Source organism: Theropithecus gelada, chromosome 3 (genome assembly GCF_003255815.1).
Source record: "Theropithecus gelada isolate Dixy chromosome 3, Tgel_1.0, whole genome shotgun sequence".
Taxonomy (NCBI): Eukaryota; Metazoa; Chordata; class Mammalia; order Primates; family Cercopithecidae; genus Theropithecus; species Theropithecus gelada.
This window is the reverse complement of record NC_037670.1, coordinates 136,543,686-136,570,582: the sequence shown is the minus strand read 5'-3', so window position 1 is coordinate 136,570,582 and position 26,897 is coordinate 136,543,686. Positions and strand designations below refer to the sequence as shown.

Here is a 26,897-nt window from a genome sequence, read left to right as displayed (position 1 = left end):
TTAGGGCTCACACTGATTCTTTATTATGAGAAGTATTAATAATAATAGAAATAAACTACATAATAAATGTAATGTGCTTGAATCATCCCAAAACCCAGTCTGTGGAAAAACTGTCTTCCACGAAACCAGTCCCTGGTGCCAAGAAGGTTGGGGACCACTGCCATATATGATAATGCTACCGGGGGTCCTTCCTCCCAGAACTCCCAATATGGTGGCAGGCTGCTTCCAAGATGTTGGCAAGCCTCTTGTTCTCTGACCTGGGGTTCTTGGCCTCACAGATTCCAAAGAATGGAATCTTGGGGCATGTGGTGAGTGTTACAGCTCTATTAGAAGCCATGGTCATGGAAGAGAACTGTGGAACCCAGCAACTAGTGTTCAGCTTGATTAGGATGAACGCAGGCACTTAGCCATGCAGGACAATGGCAAGCCTTTAGCCTGATCGGGAGTGGCAGTGGGTGCCTCAGGAGCACAGCAGACACCCTGCTGGATCCGGAGGGGTGGAAGTCAGCGGCGGGTCTGCAACGGTGGGAAACAGCAGTAGTGGACTGCGAGCGAAAGCTCAGCTTGAGCCATAACAAACACGGACCAGAAGAGTGTGCAGTTGCAAGATTTAATAGAGTGAAAACAGAGCTCCCATACAAAGGGAGGGGACCCAAAGAGGGTAGCTGTTGCTGGCTCCACTGCCTGGGTTTATATTCTGATAATTGTCTCTTCCCCTGTGCTCTCAGGCGATAGATGATTGGCTATTTCTTTATGTCCTGTTTTTGCCTAATTAGCATTTTAGTGAGCTCTCTTTACTACCTGATTGGTCAGGTGTGAGCTAAGCTGCAAGCCCCGTGTTTAAAGGTGGATGGGGTCACCTTCCCAGCTAGGCTTAGGGATTCTTAGTTGGCCTAGGAAATCCAGCTAGTCCTGTCTCTCAATAAGGCCTTGCTAACATACTCAGCAGTGAAAAGTTAAAAGCTTTTTCTCTAAAATAGGGAACAAGACAAGGATGCCCATGCTCACCACCTCTATTCACCACAGTATTGAAGCCCTAGCCAGAACAGTTAGACAAGAATAAGCCATCAAAATCAAATTTTAAATTTTTTTTGTTTACAAACAACATACTCTTATATACAGAAAACCCTAAAGACTCTACCAAAAACCTGTTAGAACTGATAAACGAATTCAGTAAAGTTGCAGGATACAAAATCAACAGGCAAAAATCATTAGCATTTCTATACACTAACATATGAATTGAAAAAGAAATACCATTACAATAGTGCCAAAAAAAAATTTAGGAATAATTAACCAAAGAGTTGTAAGATCTGTATAGTGAAAACTATAAAACATTGATGAGAGAAATTGAAGCGGAAACAAATAAATGGAAAGATACGCCATGCTTATGGATTAGAAGAATATTAAAATGTCCACAGTACCCAAAGTGATCTACAGGTTCAACGCAATCTCTAACAAAATTTCAATGACATTTTTCACAGAAACAGAATAAACAATCCTAAAATTCATATGGAACCACAGAAGACCAGGAATCACCAAAGCAATCTTGTGCAAAAAGAACAAAACTGGAGGCAACACTCTACCTGATCTCAAAATTTGCTACCAAACCGTAGTAATCTAAACAGCATAGCAGCTAGGTTTGGTGGGTTACACCTGTAATCTCAACACTTTGGGAGGTCAAGGCAGGAGGACTGCTTGAACCCAGGAGTTGGAGACCAGACGGGGCTAACATAGTGAGACCTCCCTCTACAAAAAATTTTTAAAATTAGCCGAGTGTGATGGTGCACACTTGGTAATCCCAGCTTCTCGGGAGGCTGAGGTGGGAGGATTGCTTGAGCCCAACAGATCAAGGCTGAAGTGAGCCGTGATTGTGCCACTGCACTCTAGCCTGGGAGACAGAGCACTCTAGCCTGAACAACAGAGTGAGACTCTATCTCAAAATGAAAACAAAATCCAAAAACCCAGGTACTGGCATAAAAATAGACACACAGACCAATAAAACAGAACAGAGAACCCCGAAATTAATCTGTGCATTTATGGTCAACTGATCTTTGATAAGGGTGTCAAGAATACATAATGGAGGAAAGGACAATCTCTTCAATAAATGGTGTAAGGAAAACTGGATATCCACACAAAGAAGAATGAAATTGGACCCTTATTTCACCTCCTATCTAACAATCAACTCAAAGTAGATTAAAGGCTTAAACCTAAGACCCGAAACTGTAAAACTCCTAGAAGGAAAAACAGGGTAAAAGTTTCTTGACGTTAGTCTGGTCAAAGATTTTTTGTACATGACCCCAAAAGTACAAGCAACTAAAGGAAAAAGCTAACAGGTATATAAAGAAATATTCGACGTCACTAATCATTAGAGAAATGCAAATTAAAATCACAAAGAGATATCCCCCGTTAGGATGACTATTACCAAAAAGACAAGAAATAAGCATTGGAGAGAGCGTGGAGAAAAGGCAACTCTGTACACTGTTGGTGGGAATGTAAAGTAATACAGCCATTATGGAAAACAGCATGGAGGTTCCTCAAAAAAGTAAACATAGAATTACCATATGATTCAATGAATCTAATTCTGGGTACATATCTGAAGGAAATGAAATCAGTGTGCCTATGAGATATCTGCACTCCCATGTTCATTGCAGCATTATTCACAATAGCCAAGACACAGAATCAAGCTAAGTGTCCATCAGTGGATGAACAGATAAAGAAAATATGGTGCATATATATACACAATACAATATCATTCAGCCTTATAAGAGAAGGAAATCCTGCCATTTGTGATAACATGAATGAACCTGGAAAATGCGAAGTTAAATAAGACAGACAGAAAAAGATACATACTGGGCGATCTCATTTGTATGTGAAATCTAAAATGGTCACATTCATAGAAGCAGAGAGTACAATGAATGATGATAGGTACCAGGGGCTAGCGGGAGGGGAAGATTGGAGAGATGTTGGTTGAAAGATACAAAATTTCAGTCAGGAAAAAGTTCAGGAGATCTGCTGTACAACATGGTAACTATTATTAATAACACTGTACTGTATACTTGAAAATTGCTACGAGTAGATCTTAAATGTTCTCACCACAAAAAAATGGTAAGTATGCAAGGTTAATTAGCTTATTTTAGCTGTTCCACGGTATATATTGATACATATACCAAAACATCATGCTGTACGTAATACATACTTTTAGTTGTCAATTAAAAAATTCTAAAATACAAAACAAAAAACATGGGCAAGTTACTGAAGTCTAGTGTGGTTCTTCATTATTGCTTGCTTTGGCAAGGGCTCCTGACTTAACTTTCCCTCTCCAGTATATTGTTACCTGATTAAACTTTGATCTTGTCATTCCTTTTCTTCAAACTTTCAAGACCCAATAGGTTCATTTTGCCCGCTGCCCAGAGTCGATTTATCAAGACAGCGGAACTGAAAGGGAGAAAGAGTTTAATTCATGCAGAGTCAGCTGTACAGGAGACCGGAGTTTTATTATTACTCAAATCAATCTCCCCAAATCTGGGGATCGGAATTTTTAAGGATAATTTGGTAGATAGGGAGTCGGAAAGTGGTAAGAGCTGATTGGTCAGGTCAGAGATGAAATCACAGGGAGTCGAACTTGTCTTCTTGTGCTAAGTCAGTTTCTGGGTGGTGGCCACAAGACCAGATGAGCCAGTTTATTGATACGGTGGTGCCAGCTGACCCACTGAGTGCAGGGTCTGGAAAATATCTCAAGCACTAATCTTAGGTTTTACAATAGTGATGTTATCCTTAGGAACAATTGAGGAGGTTTAGAAACTTGTGGCCTCTAGCTGCATAACTCCTAAACCACAATTTTTAATCTGATGGTTAGCTAGTCCTGCAAAATGCAGTCTACTTGCCAGGCAAGAAGGGGGTTTGTTTTGGGAAAGGGCTGTTATCATCATTGTTTCAAAGTTAAACTATAAACTAAGCTCCTCCCAAAGTTAGTTCAGCCCACATCCAGGAATGAACATGGGCAGCTTGGAGGTTAGAAGCAAGATGGAGTCGGTTACGTCAGACATCTCTCACTGCAATAATTTTGTTATAATTTTTGCAAAGGCCGTTTCAGTCTGCATAATCAAGTTCTAACATCTGAGACAGTATGATCTACTTTCAATTTACATTTCCAAACCTCTTTTCCATTGCTGCCATTTACTTATTTTCTCTAGGCAAAATGAATTGACTTCATACTTCTTGTATATGCCCTTAGTTTTTCTATTGCTCCCTCCCATTGTATAGGCCTGTAACTCTTTTTCCTTGTTTCTGCATGTCCAAATATTATTAAACGTCAAGGCCCAGTACCACCTGTTGAGAATAATCTCTTTTTTGCAAAACTCTGTGTATATCGCTCTAATGTTCCCCAGCACTTTCTGCCTTGTAATATGTACTTCTTATATCCTCCCTCTTAGGTCATAAGATCCTTGATGGCAAGACCAATGTTATTCTCATCTTTGTATTCTACAGCATTCAGAATAAAGAAGTTTGCACATAGCAGATGTTGAATAAAATTTTTGAATGAATAAAGCCTCAGTTCTATCAACAGCTCTTTCAGATTTGTACTGTTCATTACAAATGCAAAGGAGAATGAGATAGGATGCATCCTAATAATCAATCTATATTGTCTCAGAGTAAAGGATCCAAGAAGACATCTACTGCAGTGGTTCTCAGCCAATTTTCTAACCTGATACACCTGATCAATAATACACACATGTGCAACTAATTCTTCAGAACATATCCAGATTTTTCATTTTCTTTTTACAGACGCTAGGATTGAATTATGTGGGCTCCCTAGCTATAAACCTACTTCCTCTTTCTTTTACTGATATTTGGAAGATGGAGTTGAAAGGATGCTAACATAATCTCATTCCCTCATTTACAAACCAGGAAATCTTAACCAGAAGTGCTAATGATTTCTCTAAAATCACAGTCAGTCAGAAGGAGAAGTGAGATTAAAATCCTAGCGCTTTATGAGGCTGAGGCGGGCGGATCACTGAGCTCAGAAATTCGAGACCAGCCTTGGCAACATGGTGAAACCCCATCTCTACAAAAAACACAAAAATTAGCCAAGCATGGTGGCATACACCTATAGTGTCAGCTACTCAGGAGGCTGAGGTGGGAGGATGGCTTGAGCCCGGGAGGCAGAGGTTGTAGTGAGCTGAGATCATGCCACTGCACTCCAGCCTGGGCAAAAGAGTGAGACCCTGTCTAAAAAACAAACAAACAAACAAAAAAACTAGTTCTTTTGATTCCTTGTCCAGTGAGCTTTTTGCAAAACTGTACTATGACCACTGCTGCTGGAAAAATAGCTCAATGTCCCAGTACATTATTAGCATTACTTTCCTTCATGAGTGGGTGCATATTTAAAAGGCATTCAAAAGTCATTCATAAACTGGCTTGAAAGAAATTCAAATAAGCCTGCAGACTCTCACCTTCCTTTCCTTCCCCTCCCCTCCTTCATTTGAGAAAATCAGTTGTATGGTGCCTTGGCAAAGACAGCTTGATTGATGTTATGTTACAGTTCAGCAACAGTTCCTGCTATTAATTGCTTTATAATGGTAATTACGATTAGCGGGTACAGGATATTTTCTTTTCTAATTGGCTATTACTGGTGAATAGAAGCTTATTACATAACAGAAGACTGTGTTAAATAAATAACCACAATTACAATTCTGAGGTCTTTACTAGTAAAAAAAACCCCACAAATCTCTCTATTTGGATAAAAGCACTAAAAAAAGTTTTTTAAAGGCAGAGCCTCTGTGATTACTTGGGGGGAGGGGAGAGTTCTTCTTTCAGTTAAGAAAAAACATGAAATGAGGACAGTATTAGAGAAACAAGGAGGCAAAACAAGAATTTCCTTTCTTTTAAAAATAAACACATGTAAAAGCTTTAGTGTGTTCAGCGCCTCTGGCAAGGCATGCATATCACAGATTCGAAAGTATCTACTTCTTCCCACAGTGCTATATGGAATTAGAAGGGACTCTCTGATTAGCTCTGGTGAGACAGGGATGCAGAGCCCACCAATTACACTGAGATGTCCACATGGATAAGGCTAGGGGTTCTTCATTTGTATCCCATATAGAACCCAGCAAGGGGCTGATTCACAGTTGCCAAACACCACCAAATGCCATCACAACATGACACTGTCCCAGAGGATGAGGTTAAAGGTATATTTAACAGTTCCTGTCCTTACAGAGTTTATATATTGTATAATGTGGGATTTGTCTTGATTCCAGCTTTAATATTCTTTCATTAGTTTGTAATCATTTTAAAGTTACATCCAAGCTTTTGTAGTAGTAGTAGTAGTAGTAGCAGCAGCAGCAGCCATAACAGTAATAACAAGGTCCTATTACTTGCTCAAGGTCATACAGCTTTTAGCTGACAGCTCCTTTTGACTCCAGTTTATCCAAGTCTAAAGTTTGGACTTGTACCCGCTACTGCCTCTTGAGACAGACCTTTATCAGTAGCATTATTTGTTCCTATATTTTCATAGTGCCTCAAGATTAATAGAGTACTTTAATGTACACTGCCCTCACCAAACCTCCCAATAATATCAATATCATTTTTTTTTTTCCTGATGAAACTGAAGCTCAGAGAGGTTAAAGGATTTTTCCCAAGTTCACATTGCTAAAAAGCTACAAATTCACATTCAGAATCCAGGTCTTCTGACTCTTATTCCAGTTTTTCCTTCTATACATTTTACTGATTCAATACTGTACATTGATTATTTTAAATATTCTACTCATGGAGAAAGCTTAATAGTATCCCACATTATCCTATAAAACTTTAAATATTTTACCACTTGTCAATTGTTGACTCCCTCTTTCCCATCCTCCTTTCACCCCATGAAGCAAACGTTTAAATCCTGTTTAGCTCTAGAAAACTTTACTTGGTTCCTACAGCCAAAGATATCATCCAACCCCAGCTGCCTATGTTGCAGATAAATGCCACTAGTCACAAAGATGATCAGTGAGATGTAAAGAAAAACAGAAGACTGATCAGTCAAATCTATCACCACTTCCGAAAAAAGCTGCCCTGCTCACCTTTAGGTCAAGTCAGTCAGTTGAACATACTTGTTTCAGCATGAGGTAGCAAGTCTTTAAGGTACTGTCAATGAAATGCCAACTCATTCAGCGTCTGAGAAGTTTATCAAATAAGTCAAAACTGAACCTTAAGTTTGTGGCAAAATTCTCTAAGAAGAGCTAATAGAAACATTTAAAGATTTAATCACTGGAGATAGCAGTTTATGCACACTGCTTGTTTCTATATACTCGTGATTTATATTTAGAAGTGAGTATGATTTCTATTATATGAATCTGATCGACATCCTCTTTATAGTTTTTCCAAATGTAAGTGTAAGAGTGTGTGTTGTAAAGGGCATAATTTTGCATGAATGGGAAGGTCAAGGTCAACACAATAAGTGAATGTAATTCAGTATCTGACCCATCAAATCCCTCAATAATAAACTGCTCTTCAAGTGCAAAAGACATATTAAAATCACTTGTATCACTTCTGGCACATATGCCAAAGATGTGCCTATACCTATGACTGAAATAACAGTCTCAATTGAAGACCAGACTATTATATCATCTCACCTAATCACTTCCACATCCCAGCAATATAGCTACAGTATTACTCATTTTACAGAAGAGAAACTGAAGTTCAGAGGTTTACCAGAATCTGATCCTAAGTTGACTTGATTTTAAAATGTTTTCACTATTCCATACTGCCTTTCTAAAGTAACATTGGCTTTAGAGCATATTTATGTGTGAGAAAAGTCTGTTTCAGACCTCATTCAATGGAATTTAGTTACTATGAGACATCATGACAACTGTGCATAGGATAAAAGTCTTTTTTCAGTTATTGTGTGACCTTGGGCAAGCTACTCTTTTCATCAGTTTCCTCATTTGTAAATAAAAAGCATAATATGACTACCTAGGGGTTGCTGTGAAGATGAAATGAGACAATACCTATAAAAGCATTTGAAACAGTATCTGGCAGTTAGGGCTCAAAAAAATGTTAGATATCATATGCATCATCATTATTATAATATCCCTTTTAATAAGAGCTCTTCTCTAAATATCCTACAAGTTGGGTCCCATTGATTTGTCATAGGAAAATAAAAGAATGCTTTAAAGAAGGCCTCTTCAGAACCTTATACCAAATATATTAGTCTGTTTTCATGCTGCTGATAAAGACATACCTGAGACTGGGCAATTTACAAAAGAAAGAGGTTTAATTGGACTTAGAGCTTCACGTGGCTGGGGAAGCCTCATGATCATGACGGAATGCAGGGAAGAGCAAGTCATGTTTCACATGGATAGCAGCAAAGAGAGAGCTTGTACAGGAAAACTCTTCTTTTTAAAACCATCAGCTCTCATGAGACTTGTTCACTATCACAAGAACAGCATGGGAAAGACCTGCCTCTGTGATTCAATTATCTCCCACCGGGTCCCTCCCACAACACATAGGAATTCAAGATGAGATTTGGGTGGGGACACAGCCAAACCATATCACCAAACAAGACCTACAAGAGTAGTTTCTATAATTCTTATCTTCTCTGACATCCCTCGGCCTATACCTCACAAGGCAATCCCAGTATACAATGCTACTTGAGTTTCTTGATGACTTTGAGTGTCAGTGCATGTATGGGGGTGGGGAGCTGGGTGTGAGTAGAGTAGCACTGTATAGAAGTGAGAAAAGATACAGAAGATAATATAAAGGCTTGCAGAGCACATAGTTGTAATACTAGTATGTAGCACTGACAGACACTCTGACAACCCCCAAATTCCAGGAAAGCATTGACAGCATAAGCAGTTATCACCAACACATTCCTAAGCTTCCCCAGGGTTACTCCACAATTTAGATTGCTTCCTAAGTGAATGCAGTCTCAAAGAGCAGGCAGTTCTTGATAGGCATATTTTTATAATTAGGCATATCTTTATAATGAAAGCAACTAATACTTACTGAGGTCTGACTTTAAAACAGGAAATATGCTGCACTTTCATAAATATATAAATATGAAATAATCACAATAACTGCAAGACAGGTATATATGGATATTTCCATAAATGTGGCAGCACATATAATAAACCTGTTACACAGCTATTAAATGTCAGAATTGGAATTTAAATACAGTTTTGCCAAAATAAGGTCTAGTCCTCTTTCCACTGTCATGTCAAATATATGAGACTGTACTTAATGGTTTATAGAAATAGAATGACAGCCTGTAGAAAACTGGTAACAGCCATATAGATAATGAAAGACAGAATTCAAGGTCCTTGTGGTAGGTCATTCAGTTACAGGCTTAAAGTTATAAAGGCCAGATCTAAAGTATTCTTTTAAAAAATGTAATTATTATTTAAACAACATTAAAACTTCATTTTAAAAAACTGAAAAACTATCCTTAAATGCGAACTATGATCACCTTGACAGAATATCTTCCTGATATTTTGCATTTTAGTTGGTATGCATACCTTTCACAAGTATAAAACATCTACTTAGTTTTTTATTCTATTTCAGTTCCTCTGCTTAAAATAGTTGCCAATCTAAATGCCTTGAATAAATTTCAAGCATATTCTAACATTAGACTGTTACACAATGTTTACCGTATGCAGCTTTGATAAACACTGGATGTACAAAAGTGAAATAAGACAAGTCTTGACCTCAAGAAGTTCACTGTCCACTGGGGTAGACAAAGTTGCCAAAAAATAACTACAGTGTGACATGGTAAATGGATAATGGAGATATGGCAAAGGAAGCAGGGTGACTGAAGATGAGGCTAGACAAGTAAATTAGAATCTTAAATGCCACACAGAGAATTTGGACCTAATTATACATGTAGCAGAATTACACTGAAGCTTTAAAGTGGAGATCCATGAATATATTTGTTTTACAATGTGGATTGAAGGAGGTAAAGTCAAGAGTCAGCGAGATCAACAGGAAGGTTTTGCAATCGTCCAGGCTAGAATGCCATTCTGGTCAAACATTTATTAAACATTAACAATAAGCCAAGAACAGAATCAGGCTGACAAACACACATACAACTGGTTCTCAAGAGCACTTTCTGGGGTATGGGAGATGCAGGTAGGTAATTCAGCAGTAATGGTGAGGGTTACTAATGGAATTAGAATAGTGGCTGTAGCAATGAATAGAGGGAACAGGTTCAAAAGATACTTCAGGCACAGAAAAATAAGGCTTGCTAACTGATCAAATTCAGTACCTGAAGGTGAGTTAAGAATCAAGGATGCTTCCTAGGTTTCTAGCTTAGACTTGATGCCATTTATTAAAATAGGAAATACAAGAATGAGGAGTTTACATCACCTGCTACCCTTCCCCCTTTCTTCCAGAGACATCACACATGAGATAGTAAGTTCTCTAGAAGATAAACATTACCAAAATCATCAGATAATATGGTCTCCAGAACCCAAGCATTACCCAAATCATCAACTACTAAACATGCATTCGGAGGGAAAAAAGTTGACTTTGACAGAATATTACAATATGGAGATACAGATTAATACTGTCAGAAGATATAGCCTCAGTCACAAAAGCCTCCTAAATGGATTATCATTAAATTGTGCTATCTTGCTGACTTTTAACTAAAAACAGCAAAGGAATAAATGCCAGTAACACCACGTGAGGGATGCTGAATCTATTTATTATCTGTTCTTAATTTTAGGAGACAAATTGAAACCCTGGTTACTCTTCAAATGTATGTAAAGCAGTGTCCTTTAACCCTTGACCTAGTCGGCTGGGCATGGTAGCTCACGCCTGTAATCTCAGCACTTTGGGAGGCCGAGGCAGGTGGATCACCTGCGGTTAGGAGTTCGAGACCAGCCTGGCCAACATGGCAAAACCCCGTCTCTACTAAAAATATAAAAACTAGCTGGGCATGGTGGCAACCGCCCATAATCCCAGCTACTGGGGAGGCTGTGGCAGGAGAATCACTTGAACCAGGGAGGCGGACGTTGCAGTGAGCCAAAATCAGGCCACTCCACTCCAGCTTGGGTTACAGAGCAAGACTCTGTCTCAAAACAAAAAACAAAAAACAAAACAAAAACAAGCACAAAAGAGACTTGACCTCGTCAATTTGGGGACCTTCTTGGAGAAGGATGGAGCCACAGAAATCTGGCGACACAGTGGTCTCAGTGAAAGTGTTGCAACTGCCTACACCCCACCCACTGACTCACTAGCAAAGATTTTGAGGAACTGCAAGGATTTCTATAAAAAGTCTTCCTAGGCCTCACTGTCCCAGGGTATTAAACGCACAGACTAACATTTTAATCAGAGCAAGAGGAAAATCTCTTAAAAGAAGCAGTTTTCAAGAAGTCAAAAAGGTGTATGACTTTTTTTCGCTCTGTCACCCAGGCTGGAGTGCAGTGGCCGGATCTCAGCTCACTGCAAGCTCCGCCTCCCGGGTTTACGTCATTCTCCTGCCTCAGCCTCCCGAGTAGCTGGGACTACAGGCGCCCGCCACCTCGCCCTGCTAGTTTTTTGTATTTTTAGTAGAGACGGGGTTTCACCGTGTTAGCCAGACTTTTTTAAATTTTATTTTTATTATACTTTAAGTTCTAGGTTACATGTGCACAACGTGCAGGTTTGTTACGTATGTATACATGTGCCACATTGGTTTGCTGCACCCATTAACTCGTCATTTACATTAGGTATTTCTCCTAATGCTATCCCTCCCCCATCCCCCAACCCCACGACAGGGCCCGGTGTGTGGTGTTCCCCATCCTATGTCCAAGTGTTCTCATTGTTCAATTCCCATCTATGAGTGAGAACATGCGGTGTTTGGTTTTCTGTCCTTGCGACAGTTTGCTCAGAATGATGGTTTTCAGCTTCATCCATGTCCCTACAAAGGTCATGAACTCATCCAAAAGGTGTATGATTTTTACAGGGCAAGACATCCTTGATAACCTAAATCACTGTCTAACAAAAAAATATACTTTTAATGTAAATATTTACACCTAAAATTTATAACACACTTTGTTGGCTTTGAAAAGATTTTGGAAAAAGTAACAGAATGATACATAGGTTATTAAGCAGAATTTTTTTTTTTTTTTGTATTTTTAGTAGAGACGGGGTTTTACCATCTTGGCCAGGCTGGTCTTCAACTCCTGACCTCGTAATCCACCCGCGTCGGGCCTACTAAGCAGAATTTTTAATGACAATTTTATGAGAATGACATAAAAATATCAACCATTAATTTCTCCTATTGACTGCTACAAGACAATGAGAATACTGGGTAGTTCTCACCCAGGATGAGAAATTTTTTTATGTTATAGACACTGCAAATTCGCTACTACTCAACACTTTTGTTGAAAACAAACTGGAACCAAAAACTAAGCTTTCTATCAGTTACTTAATCCACTAGTCATTGAAACATTGGTCCTGGATTAATTATTTCCTCAAAGTTTGTGACAATATGGGGGAAAGAACACTCATATACTACAGGTGGCAATGTATGCTGAATATATTTTAAGAGTAAAGTCTGGCATCTATCAAAATTTTAAACTTGCATAACCTTTGATCCAGCAATTTTCCCCCAAAATATACACCCAGTGGGCAAGAATATATGTACATAAAGCTGTTCATTGCAACATTACTGAAAAACTAAAGTCCCACTACATGTTCATTTATAAGGGAATGGCTAAAGCATGGCACATTCATATTTTGGAATATGATGGGCACAGTCCTTAAAAAAAAAAAAGGAAACAAATGTACTGACGTGGAAGGGTTTCTATGATAGACTGCTGAAAGAAAAAAGAAGGTTGCAGATCTTTTAGTTTACCTAGATTTATCCTTTTTATTAAAAAAAATCAAACCGTACAGATGGGTGTCATATAAGTATAGGTTGGTTTAACAGAATACGGATTGTAGGATTAAAAGAAAAAAAAAGATTATGTTGGAAAGATTAGGTACCAAACTCTTACCACTTTATACTCGGGAAGTGGTACTGCGAGGTGAAGGAATTTTCATTTTTTTTACTTCACACACTTCTGAATGGTTTGAAATGTTTTAAAAACGTTTAAACGTTTAAAATTTAAAAATAAATACTTTTAAATACTTTACATTTTTGAAAGGCATACCCTTTTTTTTTTTTTGAGACAGAGTCTCGCTGTGTCTCCCAGGCTGGAACGCAGTGGCGCAATTGCGGCTCACTGTAACCTCCACCTCCCGGGTTCAAGCGATTCTCCTGTCTCAGCCTCCCGAGTAGCTGGGACTACAGGCGTCCGCCACCATGCCCAGCTAATTTTTGTATTTTTATTAGAGACGGGGTTTCACCATATTGATCAGGCTGGTCTCGAATTCCTGACCTTGTGATCCGCCCGCCTCAGTCTCCCAAAGTGCTGGGATTACTGGCTTGAGCCACCGCGCCGGCCAGTTTTTTTTTTTTTTTTTTTTTTTTTGAGACGTAGTCTCGCTCTGTCGTCCAGGCTGGAGCGCAGTGGCCGGATGCAAGCTCCGCCTCCCGGGTTCACGCCATTCTCCTGCCTCAGCCTCCCGAGTAGCTGGGACTACAGGCGCCCGCCACCTCGCCCTGTTTTTTGTATTTTTTTAGTAGAGACGGGGTTTCACCGTGTTAGCCAGAATGGTCTCGATCTCCTGACCTCGTGATCCGCCCGTCTCGGCCTCCCAAAGTGCAGTTTTTAAAATAAGTTAGACTGTGAGATAAATTCACCAAAGAGTGTATCTTTTGATCTCAAACTTGTAGCCCTCTGGAACTTTGAGAATCTAGGAAACCTTAATAGTTTGTTACCATCCGATAGCCCAATATATAACCAACCCAATAATAAACCATTAGGGTGTTAAACTCAATATTTAACTCAGGAGACTACCAAAGATTTGTTTGGTAGGGGTACTAAAATAATTTCAGAGTAGGGAGTTCCACAGTTGGGAAGTGGGAAAAAACTGCACTTCATCTCTGTGCAGCTGAGGTAAATATTTAAGATGATATCAATTTAACTGTGAAAGCAAAAACAAATAAACCGAAAAACAAAGTCTCAACAGTCTGAGAACCATATTTAAGCCCCAAACCATGTTCATCAGAAAAAGACAACTTGTGCTAAATTACACACCAAGGCAAAAATGGGGTGGGGGGAATGGGGGAGGGATAGACTAAGGGAAAAAGAGTCCTAAACACAATCCCCCTGCAGCTTTCAAAATTTGGTTTTTTATTCCTACAGTGGATCAGAGGACAACTTGAAAGTCAGGTACAGCCAAAGTTGTGATGATTTTCATAACCCTTTTCAAATGTTCTTTGAAGCCACGAGTGCGAATTATCTACCACTTTACTTTTCTTTCTCTAAGGACCCAGAGACTGGGAAGATGTCTCAGGCTCCACATCCAAATCTGGAGAACACCCAGAGCAGTTAACTATCGACAGGGAGGTTGTGAGATACTTTCCCTTCAGAAGACACTTCACTCACAAACTGGGCAAATGTGTAGAGTGGATAGCACTGACCACCAGTCTGCGACTGGAAAGTCTACGGAAGCTAAATAAAACACATCTGCAAGGTCAAACCAAGCAAACCGAGGCAGTGTACTGGTGAGGAAAAAAAGAGCTGCTAATCCCAAAGTTATAAACACATGCGCGCGAACCAGACCTAAACCAAACCCACTCAGCAGCTAGCGCAAAGCTGGGAGCTCCAAACTAGAAGACAAACGCTCAGGGAGCTTCCCCGGCGGAGGGGAAGGCCATTCCAAGGCATTTTCTCCGCCCTCCCCGGGCAGCCCCAACCAAGTAGCCGCCCCCGGCTCCACCCCATCCCTCTGGGCCACCACCCGTGGGGCCCCGTTGAACCCAGGCGGCCCAGAGCTAAAGGGCTCCTAGGGTCAGACCAGAGGTCCGTTGCACTCCCGGTCATAGTGAAAGGAAGACATATCAGCCGCGCCTCCGGGGCACCGTACTCACCCCCATAACCTACACCCCCGACTGTGCTGCAGCTCCCATCACGGTCTTCCTCCATTCGGACGACAGCCCCCTGGGTCTTGGAAGCAGCCATTACCCGGCAGAGAAGAAAAGGGAGGGCCGCAGGGCGGGGCAGAGGCGGGGTGGCACCAATAGAAATGCGACTGGAGGTGAACTCCCCGTCGACGCGGCGTTTTCTCCACACCTACGCCGCCCTCTGGGCCAATAGGACGTAATTAGTAAAACTGAATCCCCGCCTCGAACCGCAATTGCCGCTCCCACTTCCGGGATGGGGAAGCCCAGAACTACAATTCCCAGCGTGCCGCGGGGCCCCGGGACGGGAGGGCTGGACTAGGCGCTGGCGGGCGGGGGTGCGCCCGAGAGTGCCCCGGCGTGTTCGCTTAGTTCAGTGAATCAGAACAATGACTGCGCCGCCGGGTCCCCGGGAGCGCATCTGAGGACTGTGAGCAGCCGCCGCCGGGAGAGCTGCTGGCGGCGCAGTGTCAACGCTGGGCTCAGGAGCCTCCAGCGCAGATCCTGCCCAGCGCCCGCAGCCTGCGCGAAGCCCCCGGGCTCCGGCGCTGCAGCGCTGCTCGGGGACTGTGCATTGTTGTGAACCGGAGAAGGGGCGCGGGGATTACAAAGCCTGAAGACCCCGGAGCCCCTTTAGCCATGTGGATACCTACGGAGCACGAGAAATACGGCGTGGGTGAGTCCCCGCGGGGCGAACTTTTATTCTGCTCTGGCCCGAGCGAGTGCGCATTTCTCGTCCTTGCCCCCGCGCCCCTCTTGCTCCGCCCGGCTGAAAATGCCTAATCCTGGCATCGCGCAGCGGGTACGGGGCTTTGCCGAGCCAGCTCCAGGCAGAGGGCTGCGCACCAGGCTCTCGCCCCGCACCGCCGGCTCGGCGCGCCCCGCACAGATTCCCAGAGCGCCGGGACAGCTTGGGGGAGTGCGCGGCCGGCCCGCTCGCTTCGGGCTCTGCCTGCGGAGTTTGGAGTGGCGACTGGGCGTGTGTGTGTGTGTCTGTCTGTCTGTCTGTCTGTCTCTGTGTGTGTGTGTGTGTGTGTCAAGTTGGAAGAGGAGGCGAACAGGGTTTCTCTCCTTCCTTATCCTTCTTCCCCAAAGCGACAGGGAGCTGCAACGGTTCCCCTGGATGGGGAGGGAGACAACAACACTTGGGCAGAGAGAACACCCCCAAAACAGTAGGGAGGCGCAAACCCTTCCCTCTGGCTCGGATCGACATTCCCGGAGTGTGGAATGTGGCAGGGTCCTGGAGAGAGCCGCTCTGACAGGCTGAGCCCTCTCTGACCCTCCTCCCTCCCTGCGATCCCGGGTTTATGGGGTGTGTGTGTTGCGGGGCGGGGGCAATGGTAAATTTCAACATCTGCGCCGTTCGGTTCTTTGGTCTTTGGAGGAGAACGGGTATTTCAGCAGTGTTTTTACTTCTGGCCACCCTCTCGACCCTGGGTGAGCGCAGTGGGGGCGGTGTGGCGATACAGGGCTGCTGAGTGATAATGGGGAGGGGGATAGGAAAGCCCGGTTCTTGGGGGCAGGGAGATAGCTTTTAGGAAAGCATATCCTGACACTGGCGTTCGGAGAAAAAGGAACAGGATAGCGCTCGCTGTTCTGTGCAAAGGTGAACAACAAAGGACATTAATGTTGACTGATGAATACAGGAGTCTCCCTTCCTTTTCCTCCTCCCATTTCAGGCGGGTTACAGTTCCCGTTTTTGTTGTTTGATTTCAGCTGGGTCGCCCCTTGACAGTTACTCCTTTTAGGGTTGAGACTATTAAGAAGCCAGGCTCTCCGACAAGCCTGCAGCCGGCCAAATGCAATTATAACCTCCCAGAAGGTCTAACAGAGAGAAAGCATTATGGATTTTACTAACACTCTTTATTTCCTATAATGCCCTGTTCTGCCGACTGGTGTAGTTTGTGTGTGTGTGTGTTTTAAAATTGAGGACAGATCTAGTGATTTAGATGATGTGTAGGTATCTGTTTATGTTCTCAATTCATTTTCCTGCAATTTAAAGAATCTGGAAAGCCTTCCCAGGGAGTCGTAGTCCGAGGGGATTTTTGTTTTTTTCCCAACTTTGCCTGGGGATAGGACTTTGGGGTCCATTGAAAGGACTGTAGGATTCACCAAAGTCATATCCACATTTCACATTAGCTTCCATTCTGTATTGTGACTGATTAGCAAGACAATAGTTTGACCTGAACCCACCTTTGGGAAAGGTTTCCTGCTTTCCCTCCTTCAAAGTGTCAGGGGAGTCTTTGCCAGCCTCTTTACTGGCAAGGAGTAGATGTTAGTGGTTATTATTTTCCTTTTCCTCACTCTCCTCTTTTTTGGGGAGGTAGATTAACGCTTGCTAGGAAAATGATATTCCCTTTGCTAGACTGGTGAGGGACCAGAGGGCATCGCCTCCTAAGCGGCTTTAACACTCAGTGCAGGAAGCTCTGATCCATCCAGGCAAAACTGTCCTGCTTGGAGTCGATCCCAGATGTTGCTCTCTTCCAAGTGTTAAATTATACAGATTATGGATGGGATTTATTTTCTTGATTTCTTCATGTGCCAGGTCACAGCTGGGGTGCTGGTATCGATTAGTTCCTCTCTTGCCTTTCTTTATAAGCTGTGGGCAGAGGCTTAAAAACCGGTCTGGGATTTCCTGGAATGGCAAACCGGATATTATCAGTCAAATGTTTTGGGCTGCAGCAGACACCTCGGTTTTGGGTGGTTGTGATTTGATTGCAGAGTAGGGGAGGCAGAAGGGTGTGCTCACAATTGAGAAAAAGAGGTTGAATGAGAGAGGGTCTTCTGCCCCAAATTACTGCTGTTGTTCTCAATATCACATGTGCCAGAATGTTAATTAACCTTTATTATTAATTTTTGAGCATTTGGATTGTGGAGTGCTTAGCTGTTTTTTAGAATCCATCCGTTAGGCGTGTATGTGTGTAGTGAAATTTTTGCTAGGATACTTATGTGTGGACTTTATTTTTCAACATGGAGAGCACTGTTTGTAGCTGCTTATATTGCAAGTTGTTTGTTTTTTTTCTTTTAACCTTAGTTAATGTTTGTGTTTTTCTCAGTAGTTCTTACAGATGTTAAAGAAAAGAGCTTATGGGCACAGATCTTTTGTTACCAGGTGTAGTAGTAATTCAGTTTCTTCATTCTTTGAAATAAATCAGTCTTTGTGACCGAATATGTGAAGTTTTAGTATAAATTATATATTTCTGCAAAGGAACTTTTCATATACTCTCATGTATGAGATAATTATGTTTTTATATACTTATGATTAAATTTCAAGCAGCATACTGTAAACATGGGTAAAATTATTTAAATTGTATGTCTGTAATAAAATGTATCGGAGATGGAAATTCTTTTTCATATCTGATGTATGGGCCTGCCCCATTTAATGAATGATTAAATTCATTAAAACAATGAATACTCAGTCGTAAGTGTTTTGATTTTATGAAAAGGTATAGTGATGAAGTTATAGTTCTGAGGAACAGGGAACCTTGTCTTTTAGAAAACATATTAAGACGCACAGTGATAGGCAATTTCACCTTAGGAGATTCTAGTTAGCTCTTGATTCTGGGCTAGACACTGCTGCCAGCTGTGTAACCTTAGGTAAAATCTCTTAGCCTCTCTGGGTCCCAGCGTCTGCGGCAAGTGTTAACTAAAGCCTTTCCTGGTACTAATTTTGTAGAGCTCTTCCAACTAACTGTGTCTTTTGGTTAGAAAAACATCTTCATTGTGTTGAGACTGCTATGACAGAGACACTTTTGTTGTGACATATCTCACATGGTTTTTAAGTAAGATCAGAGGTAAGCAAACGCTACCTGGCAAGCTGCCAGAACTGAGGTGCTGGTTGCTGTCTTTCTCAATTTGTTTGATTCTCTCTCTAGCAGGAGCTCCATGGGCAGTGACTGAAGCATTCTGCTTTTTGTTGTTGTTGTTGTTTGTTTGTTTTTTAAATATATTGTCCTTGACAAATAATAATTATATATTTTTTAAGTTTCCTTTTTTTTTTTTTTTTAAATTTAGAGACACGGTCCTGCTCTGTTGCCCAGGCTGGAGTACAGTGGCTATTCCTAGGCGCCGTCATAGTGCGCTATAGCCTATAGCCTCAAACTCCTGGTTGATAGCCTCAAGCTCCTGGTTGATCACCTCAAACAATACTCCCACCTCAGCCTCCTGAGTGACTGGGATTACTGACATGCACCTTCTCACCCAGCTGTATATATTTATGGCATACGGTGTGATATTTTCATATATGTTTACAGTTGGAGTAATTAAATCAGGCTAATTAACAAATTACACCTCATATAATTACCATTTTTTGTGGTGTAAAAAACATTTAAAATCCATTCTAGCACTTTTGAAGTATACAATGCATTGTTATTTATTATATCTCCATTCTGTGGATATCACCTCACGTCTGTTAGAATGACTGTATAAAAACAATGAAAGGTAACAAGTATTGGTGAGAGTGCGGAGAAAAGGGAACCCTTGCGCACTTGTTAGTGGGCATGTAAATTAATACAGCTGTTATGTAAAACAGCATGGAGGACCTTCAACAAACTAAAAATAGAGTTACCATATGATCCAGCAATTCCACTACTTGGTATATAACCACAGGAATTGAAATCAGTATGCTGAAGAAATATCTGCTATCCCATGTTCACTGAAGCAGTTCTCAAAATGTCTGAGATATGAAAGCAACCCAAATGTGCGTCATCAGATGAATGGGTAAAGAGAACGTCATATCTATACACAATGGAATATTATATAGTCTTGAAAAAGGGGGAAATCCTGTCATTTTCAGTAATGTGGAGGATATTAAGTGAAGTAAGTGTAAGTCTGGCACAGAAAGATAAATACTGCATGATCTTGCTTACATATGGAATCTAAAGAAGTTTACTTCATAAATTTAGAGATTAAAGTGATGGTTGCCAGAGTCTGGGGAAAGAGGGTGGTTGGAGAAAGTGGAGATGATGATCAAAGTGTACAAAGTTTCAGTGAGACTGGAGGAACATGCTTTAGTGATCTATTGCACAAAATGCTGACTAAAGCATTCTTGATTGCATACTCACTAATTTCCTCAGATTACCTCTACCTCCTGCATGCCCTCATCTGTTAGCGCATCCCCTATTCCTCCCCCAACCCTACCCCAGCTTAAAGTGGTGGGAATTATTCATGGAGGAAGCTAAGACCTTTGCAGATATGTTTTTGCGTTCATTTGTCCAATAGGCTTTTATGCATAGATTCACAGGTGAGTCATGGCATCTTCCTGAGCTGAAGGCTGTACCTCTCAAACCTAGCCAGATGTTTTACATGTGTGAGCTTAGTTAAGCTTGACAGGAGAACATGGGCTGGATTGATCGGTGCAGAAAAATCCATGAACCTTTATAAGAAGCAAAACTCAGAACAAGCTGATCTGAAGTCACAAGTGTCATTTAAAAAATAAATTGTATGGTGTGAGTATCACTCAGTTATCAGATAAATTCCTATCTTCTATTTCTCTTGAAGGGGTTTTCGGACTCATCTGGGTAGGAATCATGTTCGTTTTTAAAGTCCCTTCTATGTTGGTGGAAGATGCACCTTTTCTTATTCATACAGAATTGTTAGGTGTCATTCACCTCAGAAGGGTGCGTTAATGGTAGCATACATGTGAGAGAGAGCATAAAGAGGATGTGTTTCCATTACTCTTAGTTTTTTGCAGTTTCTTAGCTAAGAGTTTCTAAAATGTTTTCTATTGGTGATCCCATGATGTACCTACATAGCACATAGAGCTAAATAATGATCTGCTTCTTGGGATTGTTTGTGACATTTAGAGCCTGACACAGGATTCTAAACTTTAAGTGGGACTAGAAGAGGAATGATTTCTACCTCCCAGTAAAATACCACTGAAGGGCCATGCAGACAGTGGGATGGCAGCTCATGTTCTTGATCTGGCCTCCTATGGGAATGGCCTATAAAAATGTTCCCCTCTTTTGGTCGTTCTCCTAAGTAACAGTTCTTCACAAGGCCCCTGAAGCCACATAGAGATGCTGCCCTTCTTCTATGGTCTTGTTGTTTGTGTGTGTGTGTGTGTGTGTGTGTGTGTGTGTATTTTTAGAGGCTGTTATGGTAGATACCACAAGGGAGATTATAAAAATTTCAAGAAATTTAGGTTTTCCTATCTCTAGCTCTATTCCTTTCCAAAAGGAGATAACATTTTCTCAGTTATGTTTGATCCAATATGTCTAAGTTTCTATCATAGTGACTTCATGCTGTGAGTATATATGTCAGAGGAACATTAAACGCTAATGAAACCCTTCTAAAATGCTGTAACTGTAACATAGTAATACAATGTTTTACTTAAAAAGGGAAATTGTTTTATCTGAGTCTACCCTTTGAAGTTGAATAGTAATTTCTATTTAAGAGATGAGAAAACAGTTTCATAAAGGTTAAGTGACTTACTCTAAATTAGTAGCTTTTAATCTTGTTTAACTATTATCCATAAGAAATATAATTTCCTGACCTAGTATATATACAACTATCCCCCAGTACTACCCCACACACATATAATTGAAATAGCACTTGCTCATACTCTGTAATGTTCTGTTCTTTTTCATGAAAAAAAATACTGGTCACTAAATTGTCTTATTAATGGGTCCTGACCCACAGTTTGAAAAAAACTGCTTTAAATGCTAATTTGTGATACCAGAAGGACTGCAACTCAAATCTTACTGGGTTTCTGTGGAGTTCGTTTCATGACATTGGCAAGGAGTCGATAATGGTGGTTGTTGTCTCTGATAGTCGGATATGCGTGTTTATTTTAACAAAGAATTTAATTATACTTTTTTCCTTCAATGTAAGTCAAAGTCTGTAGTATTTCTTACTAAAGATGGAACAAATATTTAAAGCCATCATATACATTGCATACGTTTTCTCTTTTAGTACTTGTATATCTTCCTACTAGGACCTTTTTGACAAGGATTGCATAACGACCAATATTGGACTTTTCTATATCATGTCCTTTGACAACACTCTCTGGTCACTATAACAGAAGAATAAAGATAATGGGTTTACTGAGGTACTTTGCCAGTTGTAGGATTACCACTCACTATTCTTTTGTAGCATTTTTTATGTTGCCGATCATTATTAGAAAGACAAGGCAACTTGTAGAACTTGTTTTATTAAAAAATTGAACTGTATGCTTATTTGGCTACAGGATATAAGACAAAAAATAAGGAATTAAAGTTCCCCAAGTCTAGCTTCATTTAAGCAACTTAAACTTACTTAAGGAACAACTCTTGGACTCTCTGGCATTTAAAAAAATTGTGCCAAGATGACATTGGGTAACTACTAAGTAAATAAAAATCACCAAAAAAGTGGAATGCCTTTGGTAACGTAATTGCAGTAAAACTGATATGCAGTTCCCTGAGGAATGTATGGTAATCATGATCCTTTTGGAAACTTTTGTATAACTTTTATTGGAAACTGCAATATAAAATAGCATTTATGGAGCACTTGCTACAAGTAAAGCACAGTTCTAAGAGTTTGTCTTATATTGTCATTTAATCCTCATGATACCTCATGAGGGAGGATTCAGTTATCACTCATATTTCACAGGAAATTGAGTCATAGAGGGATTAAGTAACTTGTTTAAGGTCACACTGTAAATGGTGGAGCTAGGATTGGAACCTAAGTTGTCTTGCCTAGAAACTGTTCTCTTAGCCATTATGCCACATTACCTAGTATAACAGTGGTTAGCAGAAGTTTGAATCAGTAATCCCATCCCTTAAAGTTTACATGACAAAAAAAATCAATAGCAACAAAACGCTTTATGCACAGAGTTGTCTCTTGCCGTGTTGTCTGTGAAACAACTTACATGACCATGTAGTCTTTAAATCAGTTTTGGTTGTGAGCACTTTGGAGCATCAGACAATCATGAAATGAAATATTTTCATAAATAACACTATTTCAAAAATATATTCCAGGTATCTAGTGTTAAATGACAAAAGAAGAGTATAGACTATGATTAGAGCTACATAAAATGTGTAGCATATAGAGAAGAGGCAGTCAATGCACAGATGAGAACAATGTTTTTGTTAGAATATAGAGATTATCAGTAAATTCTTTTTTAAAAAAACTTTGGAAATAGCAGTATTGAATTTTAAATTACACATTGTTATTTATGAAGGAAGAGGTGGCATAAAAATGCGTAAAGAGAGGCATTGCAGTAACTGAGGTGAGAGATAAGTCCCTGAATCAGGTTAGCAGTCATTGTCATGGTGAAGTGTGGATAGATCTGAGAAATATTTAGGAAATGAAAGCAACATGGTTGGTCGTCAGATATAACAGAGTTAAAGAAAGGAAGAAGTTTAGGATGTTGTCTTAGTTCAGGATACTGTAACAAATATATCATGGACTGGAAAGTTTAAACAAAAGAAATTTATTTCTCACAGTTCTGCAGGCTGGGAAGTCCAAGATCAAGGTGTTGGCTGAGTCAGTTCCTGGTGAGGGCCTTCTTCCTGGTTTGCAGGTGGACATCTTCTTGCTCTATCTTCACATGGGTAGGGGGAAGGGGGTCATGGGGAGGAAAGGAAGCAAGCTTTCTCTCGTCTCTTCATATAAGGGCACTAATCCCATCATGAAGTCTCCCCCTCATGGCCTAATTACCTCCCAAAGGCCCCCATCTCCAAATCACATTGAGGATTACAGTTTCAATATGTGAATTTCAGGGGGATATAAATGTGATTTATAGCAGATGTCTTCCTGTTTCTGGCTTGGGCACCTAGATGAATACAGGTGCCATTCAACAAAAGAGCCAATTTTTTTTTTTTTTTTTTTTTCTGGGCAGGTCAGGCTTATGTAAGATGAAGACTTTTGTTTGGCCACCTTGAGTTTGAGATACCTGCAATTTTTGAGATATCTGCAAAACATTCAAGTGATGAGATCTAGTAGAAATTGAGTCTGCAGCAAAAAAGAGAAGTTCTGTGCTGAAGAGTGATTAGAGGTTATTTGGCTTATGAGTGAAGGCCGAAGTAATGGGTCTAAATGAGACTTTGCTAATTGCTTTGACTTTGATTCTGTATAGTCTGCCTGTTCATTCTAAGTTTTAACATTACAGACCCCAAATTTCAAAGAGCAGTCATCTCGAGGCATTTTATTAACATGGGTACAAAGGATTCTAAAGTAAGAAATATTAGCTGTCCATTTAGAGTTGGTAGTAAACTATGTTTTATGGTCTTTTCTTGCTTCCCTCTAGGGCATTGCCTGGCTAAGGCGTTAGTTATTTCTATGTCTGTGACAGTTTTCTCCCAAATAAATATTTCATGCCAGATTGTGCACGTTTATGAGATTTCTCAATAAGGATATTGAAAAACAGTGCATGAATAATATTTCAATGAACAAGATTTATACATCCCTGAAACAGCATTTAAGAACACGCACACATCTAAAAATGGAAAAAAATGCTTCAATATGTAAAGCAATAGATTTGTACATGCAGTTTTTTTTTGTTGTTAGATATATAATACCTCTTAGGAACCACAAGAATTCTTAAAGTTATACTATAGTACTCCTGAAAAATCAGTGATTTAAAGGAAGGAATTCTAGCTTATGATGGCGCTAGGTTCCCTTCCCCTCATGTAGGCTCTCCTAACTAATCAGTAAAATAACAATAAATTCACAGAAAGAGGCAAACATTAATGATAATAAAAACTAAGTCTGACAGAAAGTCTGTTGGCAAAATTCACGTGAAATTTCCCTAAGGCAGGTGGAACTGGATGAAGAAAACCAATGTTTTCTTGGTTTTCAGTGATACGGCATGGTGATTATAGTTAATAATAATATATATTTGAAATTTGCTAAGAGAATGGATTTAAGCATTCTCACCACAGGAATAAAAGAAAGGGAACTGTGTGAGGTGCTAGATATGTTAATTTGATTGTAGTCATCATTTCACAATGTATGTATGTATATTTAAGGTGATATAAACATCAGTTTGTACAACTTAAATATATACAATTTGTATTAGTTAACAATACCTCAATAAAGCTAGATTAAAAAAGAGAAAAAAACCTGTTGGTGGCTTCTTTTGGCTTTCCCTTATTAAGCAGAGAGGCCTCAATGACTGGAAAGATGACAGGAAGACCCATTGCCCCTTCCCCACTCTCTGTCACCAGCTTAGAGACCAGGTCAATACATCCAACTTGGAACGCCCCATTTACTGCCAGAAGCATCTGTAATCCTTGTCTTTTCACCCCATCTTTTTACTTCCATTGAGAGATGACCACTCTCAGAAATGAGTGGGACAGGAAGATGGGTAGGTGGGTGGAAAAGGGTCTATAGAAGATGCCACTTCACCATTGAGAAGTGTACTGTGGTCTTCATAAGGACAGTGATTTCATAGGTGCCTTCAAAGTATTGCAATAACAAAGGTTACTGGATAGCGTAGTTTTTCTGGCAGGGTATTGGTGACAGAGAAAGAGGTAGGGGGATAAGAGATGATTTCATCTGAATTGCCCTAAAATCATGGTACATGGCATAAAATAACTTACAACTGGGAACCTGGCTTGGAGCTGTACACATCAACTAGCCTTGAATGCAGATCTGAAAGTGGAATTGAACCCATACCTTTATTTTTAGTTCAGTCCTTAGCACTGTAGAGAGGTTCGAGATCCAGGTTGCCTTAATCAGTGATCACATTTGCATCTCTGTGGAAGAGGGAAAGCCACTAAATCTGGACAGGTATCTGTCACTTAGCAATGAACAAAAACATGGCTATTTCTCAAGAAAACAGGAGAGTGAGGAAGAGGGGAGAGCATGACATTTACATGGGAGGCTTTTGGAAACCACTAACACATGTGTTTTTGTTCTCCTCCCCCATTCGTGTCCCCTCTGAGTGTGCCAGAGAGAGAAGGTTGGTGGGAGGGTGGTTGGTGGGAACCCTTCTGGATATGAAATTTGAAAGTTTTCCTGGTTGAATTTACTAACAACTTATCTCCCAAGTTGTGAAACATTTTCCTAAACCAAGAAATTTGCTGTTTATTAGACTATCAATTGGACATTAACCAAAAATTTCTCCCTGAAGTCTTTGAGCAGAAATGTGGAGATTTGGTTCTATGTCTTTTTTTTTTTTTTTTTTTTTCTCCAAAATGGAATAATCTCATCTGTTGTTGGCAACCAGAAGTAGGCAGGTTTGGGAACATGGGGATGCATGTACATAAGGCAACTGAAAATAGCCCCAACCGAGATCCTACATGAAACATTATTCACTATCCTGGGGAGAGGAGAGAACCTGTTCTCCATTCTCCTCTGGCAGCCAAAGTAGGTTGAGGAGCTTGTGAAGCTGCCTTGATAACAGGCTCAGGGGTTAGCCAGGGTCTCAAAGAAACAGGAAAACCCAAAACATCAACAGGCAGTTCTATAAAGTATGAAGAGTGAAGAAACCTCTCAGGTTTTCTCCAGTAGTCTGGATGAAAGACATTAAGCATAAGATCTGAGGATTCCTAAAAAATCACACACATAGTAAAGGTTTGTTCCAGTTTGTTTGCTAGTTTATTTTTTGAGATGGAGTCTTAGTCTGTCGCCCAGGCTGGAGTGCAGTGGCACAATTTTGGCTCACTGCAACCTCTGCCTCTCAGGTTCAAGCGATTCTCCTGTCTCAGCCTCCTGAGTAGCTGGGATTATAGGCGCCCACCACTGTGCCCAGCAAAGTTTTGTATTTTTAGTAGAGATGGGGTTTCACCATGTTGACCAGGCTGGTCTCAAACTCCTGACCTCAGGTGATCTGCCCACCTCGGCCTCCCAAAGCACTGGAATTACAGGCGTGAGCCACTGCGCCCGGCCTCCAGTTTGCTTTTTTAGGAGAACTGTATTTGCATTAATTGTATGTAAAATCTCCTTTAATACTCTCATCTTTAGTTATGGAAATTGATTCTGAAGACTAAATATTTATGTTCTT

At 40.6% G+C, this 26,897-nt stretch overlaps 2 protein-coding genes across 6 annotated transcripts in view; one reads left to right on the top strand and one right to left on the bottom strand.

The window, feature by feature from the left end:
• Window positions 1-15,159, bottom strand: part of ZNF277 (zinc finger protein 277) — a 141,899-nt gene extending 126,740 nt beyond the window's left edge. The window contains exon 1 of one of the 3 annotated variants that reach the window (XM_025380883.1): window positions 14,942-15,159. In XM_025380883.1, the coding sequence (XP_025236668.1) occupies window positions 14,942-15,032 (91 nt within the window). In that variant the 5' untranslated portion in view covers window positions 15,033-15,159. The remainder of the gene's footprint in view (window positions 1-14,941) is intronic. The other 2 variants (XM_025380885.1, XM_025380884.1) reach the window with 2 other exon arrangements.
• Window positions 15,160-15,341: 182 nt separating this feature from the next.
• The window catches only part of DOCK4 (dedicator of cytokinesis 4), a 475,181-nt gene continuing 463,625 nt past the window's right edge, over window positions 15,342-26,897 (top strand). For 2 of the 3 annotated variants that reach the window (XM_025379882.1, XM_025379884.1), the window contains exon 1: window positions 15,342-15,647. In XM_025379882.1, coding sequence (XP_025235667.1) covers window positions 15,611-15,647 — 37 coding nt within the window. In that variant the 5' untranslated portion in view covers window positions 15,342-15,610. The remainder of the gene's footprint in view (window positions 15,648-26,897) is intronic. The other variant, XM_025379883.1, reaches the window with a different exon arrangement.